This window comes from Galeopterus variegatus, unplaced genomic scaffold (assembly GCF_000696425.1).
Source record: "Galeopterus variegatus unplaced genomic scaffold, G_variegatus-3.0.2 Scaffold9108, whole genome shotgun sequence".
NCBI lineage: Eukaryota > Metazoa > Chordata > Mammalia > Dermoptera > Cynocephalidae > Galeopterus > Galeopterus variegatus.
Window position 1 is genome coordinate 56,594 of NW_007735219.1, and position 5,390 is coordinate 61,983.

The 5,390-nt window shown below is 40.9% G+C and overlaps 1 protein-coding gene across 4 annotated transcripts in view; it reads right to left on the reverse strand.

Annotated features, from left to right (window-relative positions):
• Positions 1-5,390, reverse strand: part of PRPSAP2 (phosphoribosyl pyrophosphate synthetase-associated protein 2) — a 61,256-nt gene that overhangs the window by 40,821 nt on the left and 15,045 nt on the right. For all 4 annotated transcript variants that reach the window (XM_008593412.1, XM_008593411.1, XM_008593409.1 and 1 more), the window contains exon 4: positions 1,878-1,933. In XM_008593412.1, coding sequence (XP_008591634.1) covers positions 1,878-1,933 — 56 coding nt within the window. The remainder of the gene's footprint in view (positions 1-1,877; positions 1,934-5,390) is intronic.

A 5,390-nucleotide genomic window follows, 5' to 3' on the forward strand; every position in this document is an offset into this window, starting at 1 on the left:
GTACCAGACACAAAAGGCCACATACTGTGTGATTCCATTTATTTGAAATGCCAGGATAGACAAATCCACAAAGATGGAAAGCAGATTAGTAACTGCCAAGGGACAGAGGGAAAAGAGAGAGGGGTGATTACTTAGTGGGTACAGGGTATTCTTCTGGGATAATAAAAAAGTTTTGAAAGTAGAGACAGGTGGAAGTTGCACAACATTGTGAATTCAATTAATGTCAGTGAAATGTATACTTTAAAATGATTATTTGTAGAGCTGGCCCCATGGTCACTCGGGAGAGCGCGGTGCTGGTAGTGCCAAGGCCATGGGTTCGGATCCTATATAGGGATGGCCAGTGCACTCACTGGCTGAGCATGGTGCAGATAACATCGTGCCGAGGGTTGCGGTCCCCTTACCGATCAAATAAAATAAAATAAAATGATTTATTTGTATATTATGTGATTTTTCGCCTTAATTTTAAAAAAGCATGTATATCAAAGAAAAACTACTACATTAAAATTAAGTCACTCTTTGAACAAATGTTTGGAAATGCTGTTTGGAATGTTTATACTTATTCCAAAATGAGTCAAGGTTTCCCACAACTTAGTCAACTGGACAAGAGGAGACTGATGATACAGCTTCTTGAAGGACGTGGGTGGGCAAAGTCCTGGCCGCCCTGCAAGGTCAGCCACAAGAACACGGCAATGGAATGGTTTTGTCCCAAATGCCAATTTATTTTATTTAACACACTCAGCGTATATACTAAATGTTATTCTTAACTTATAATGTCAAACAACATATCTGTAATACTTTTTTTTTTTTCTTTTTTTTGTCTTTTTTTCGTGTCCGGCAACAGATCGCAACCCTCAGTGTCGCGCCCGTACCGGACCGGGACCGGCAACGGGACCGCAACCCTCGGCGTTGTGCCCACACCTCGCTCAGCCAGTGAGTGGGAACCGGTCTGTATGTGGGATCTGAACCCTCGGCGGGAGCGCCGCCACGCTCCCAAGCGGCGCACTGCTACAGTGCGCCACCGGGCCGGCCCTTTATCTGTAATACTTTTTAAAGTAACAGCTTACTATGTGTGTGCAAGCTCTTCTTCATTTTTCAAAATTAACAGCGCCAGGGGCCAGGGTAGCTTTCTTTCATTCCAGAGGACTCAAAAACGATCCAGTGAGCAAATGTATTCAATTGAAAAACAATTTTAAAAGGGCTTTTTTAAGAAAAAGCCTTTATTCCTACATGTGATTTTATTCTTTCCCTCTCCAATGGCTTCTCCATAAAACACTGGTATATGAAATCCTCTCAGCCAAAATACAATTTAATGTATTATATTACTGACTCATCAATTACTCCAGGTTACTTGTAACTTGCTCTACTGATTCTTTCAGGGCTGCCCCATATGTACATCTCAGGGTGTTTCTGTTTTGTAAAATGTCACCTTTTAACACATACGGATAAGTGGCCTCTCAGCTGGATACAATTCTGTTAATAAATTACTGAGTTCTTTGACTACAAGGCAGTAAACAACTACAAAGTACGCTCGCCAGTATTTTAAATGCCAGATTGCCAATCTGGGAGTGAGGGAAGCACTAGATCAGTATTTCCAAAACTGGAGGGCTTTGGTTGAGACATATGACTGGCAGTCATGGACTACAACAGGAAAAAAAAGAGAAAACTAAAAGATTTACTTAATAAGTGGAGCTGGCAGAATAATCTTAAAATATTAGACCTTGGAAGAAAAATAAGGGATACCAGTGGGAACCCCTGGGGACCACTGAAGTCCAATCCTAGTTACACACTAAGTCCAGTCACAGCTAAACACCTGTGATTCAATCAGGGGTAAGAGCTCTAGAAGCAGATCCAAGGAGTAGTCATGAGGTCTCACCTACCTCTTGGCCGAGGCTGGAGACTTGGCTACAATGACCGCATTCCTGTAATCTGGGATCTGTGACAGAAAAGAGGTTGGAGATTACTTCCATGGTTCTAAGAGGCTATTCCGACAATAAATAAAAAGGAACATTCCAACAAACTCAAATATGTCATCTGGTTACTTGGAAGTTCTACAAAAAAAGGAAGAAGTTCAAAGTAAAATTCTCCTTTGGAAAATGAAGAAACCCCTAACAAGGAAAAAAGTATTACTAACATGTAAGCCACACAGACTTCTTTTTTTTTTTTGTCTTTTTTATCTTTTTCCGTGTCCGGCAACGGATCGCAACCCTCAGTGTTGCCCCCGTACCGGACCGGGGACCGGCATCGGGATCGCAACCCTCGGCGTTGCTCCCGCGCCTCGCTCAGCCAGTGAGCGGGAACCGGTCTGCATGTGGGATCCGAACCCTCGGGTGGGAGCGCCGCCGCGCTTCCCAAGCGGTGCACTTATCCAGTGCGCCACCGGGCCGGCCCCACACAGACTTCTTTTAAGAAGAAAGTAGGGATATAAGTGATTAGCTCATATCTCTGTGCCAGAAAATACTGATAACACGGTATAAAAATGTTTTTATAAAGTCAATAGGAAGTCCTCTCATGAATCTCAATTACATGTAATTTCACAGTACAAGGATGATATCCATCCAGTCTGAATCCAAGTTAATTGTCAATTTCCAAATTAGTGTGGTCCAAACAGATGACTACTGAACACAGTGCAGTCACGATGTGTTAAAGAAACCAATTTGTCAAAGGACAATCAGCCCAGTGCTATTTTAAAAAGATATTAAGGGTCTTTTAAAAACAAATCAATAAAAATATCAGCTGCTTTGGAGTCTTTTCACTGTTAAAAATTTTAGTAATCTGTGCCAGTGATGATTATAATCAAAGATTATCAAGGTCTGAGAGTGTAGAAGATAGAGCTATTTTTAAGCTGAGCAATGGTTTGTTGTTTCCAGCTTACTCTTGACAATATTTTCAAGTTATGTTCTTGAACCTTAACCATTTCATTCAAATATACTCCTACTACTTTTTTTTCTCACAATTATGTCAATGAATTTTAATATAAGCAGCTAACAACATTTAGCACCTTGTACAATGCCTAGCACATAAGTAGTAAATAACAAATATTTAGTAAATGAACAAAAAACGAATGCATTTTTTTTTTTTAATAGATGACCGGTAAGGGGATCTTCACCCTTGACTTGGTGTTGTCAGCACCACGCTCACCCAGTGAGCAAACCGGCCATCCCTATATGGGATCCGAACCCGTGGCCTTGGTGTTATCGGCACCGCACTCTCCCGAGTAAGCCACAGGCTGGCCCAAAAAACGGATTCATTTGAAGAAGGATCTAGTACAGGAGCATCCAGCATAATCACCTGGATCAGATGTATCTATAGGAAAGCTAAAATCATCCAACACTCTCAGGGAGTAAGGCAGTAAAATCTATGTTCATTAAGACACTTTCATTATTTTTGTTGGAAGTCCTTCTAAAACTGTTTTCATGTCATTTCTCACCTCATCAAACTTCATCAAACAGCACCAAATCCAGCCAAGAGAAGATATAACAACCAAGGAGACAGTTAATAAAACCAATGAAAAGAGACTTAAAAGAAAGGACTCTGTAATAAAAACAGGTCTATTGTCTCTTCAGAGTAAACAGCAAATTGTACCATACAAGGAAAGAAAAAGTTGTTATTAAAAAGAACGAAAAAGAAATCTAGGAAGAGGAAGTTATTATGGTCTGGATAAGAAACTCAGTAGCTGGCTGACTGAACAGCAGAATGGACACAGCTTAAGAACCTGCAAGAATCAAGCCAAAGAATTTTCCCAAAATGCTATATACAAGAATGCAAAAACTGAAATAATAAAGTTAAACTATAGAGACCAGATCCAAAATTTACAGGATCTAACAAGTCCCAAAGGAAAAGAATAAAAAATAGAATGGATGGGGCCAAGCCCGTGGCGCACTCGGGAGAGTGCGGCGCTGGGAGCGCGGTGGCGCTCCCGCTGCAGGTTCAGATCCTGTATAGGGATGACCGGTGCGCTCACAGTGCTCACTGGCTGAGCACGGTGCAGCCAGTCTCAAAAAGGACAAAAAAAAAAAAAAAAATAGAATGGATGAAATATTCAAACAGAAAAAAATTCCCAGAGAACAAAAGGGACCCACTAGTGAGAGGAATGGAAAAAAGATCCACCCAGACACATCACAATTAAACTTCAAAACCACATGCAAAAGGATAAACTAGGACAAGTAGAACTTCAGATGGGGGAAATTTTGCTCAAATTCAAGTAATATAGTATTGTTTTACCCATTAAATTGGCAAATTTTTTTCAAAGTTGTAATGTTAAGCATTAGGAAGGACACAGGGAAGCATGTAGTGTCATATGAGGGCACTTCAAAAAGTTTGTGGAAAAACAGAACTAAAAGATAATATGAATCTTTCCATGAATTTTTTTTTTTTTTTTTTTGGTCCTTTTTGAGACCTGCCGCACTGTGCTCAGCCAGTGACTGCTGTGAGCGCACTGGTCATCCCTATATAGGATCTGAACCCGCAGCGGGACCAGCGCCGCACTCTCCCGAGTGTTCCACGGGCTCGGCCCTTTCCATGAACTTTTTGAAGTGCCCACGTATGTACTACAGGTGGGAATGTGGAACCACAAAGAATCAAATTGCCCTGCACCACAACGTTCCTTTGCTACAACCCTACCCTGTCCCATTCAAGTTATTATGGTCTGGATAAGAAACTCAGTAGCTGGCTGACTGAACAGCAGAATGGACACAGCTTAAGAACCTGCAAGAATCAAGCCAAAGAATTTTCCCAAAATGCTATACACAAGAATGCAAAAACTGAAATAATAAAGTTAAACTATAGAGACCAGATCCAAAATTTACAGGATCTAACAAGTCCCAAAGGAAAAGAATAAAAAATAGAATGGATGGGGCCAAGCCCGTGGCGCACTCGGGAGAGTGCGGCGCTGGGAGCGCGGTGGCGCTCCCGCTGCAGGTTCAGATCCTGTATAGGGATGACCGGTGCGCCAAAAGTGCTCACTGGCTGAGCACGGTGCAGCCAGTCTCAAAAAGGACAAAAAAAAAAAAAAAAATAGAATGGATGAAATATTCAAACAGAAAAAAATTCCCAGAGAACAAAAGGGACCCACTAGTGAGAGGAATGGAAAAAAGATCCACCCAGACACATCACAATTAAACTTCAAAACCACATGCAAAAGGATAAACTAGGACAAGTAGAACTTCAGATGGGGGAAATTTTGCTCAAATTCAAGTAATATAGTATTGTTTTACCCATTAAATTGGCAAATTTTTTTCAAAGTTGTAATGTTAAGCATTAGGAAGGACACAGGGAAGCATGTAGTGTCATATGAGGGCACTTCAAAAAGTTTGTGGAAAAACAGAACTAAAAGATAATATGAATCTTTCCATGAATTTTTTTTTTTTTTTTGTGGTCCTTTTTGAGACCTG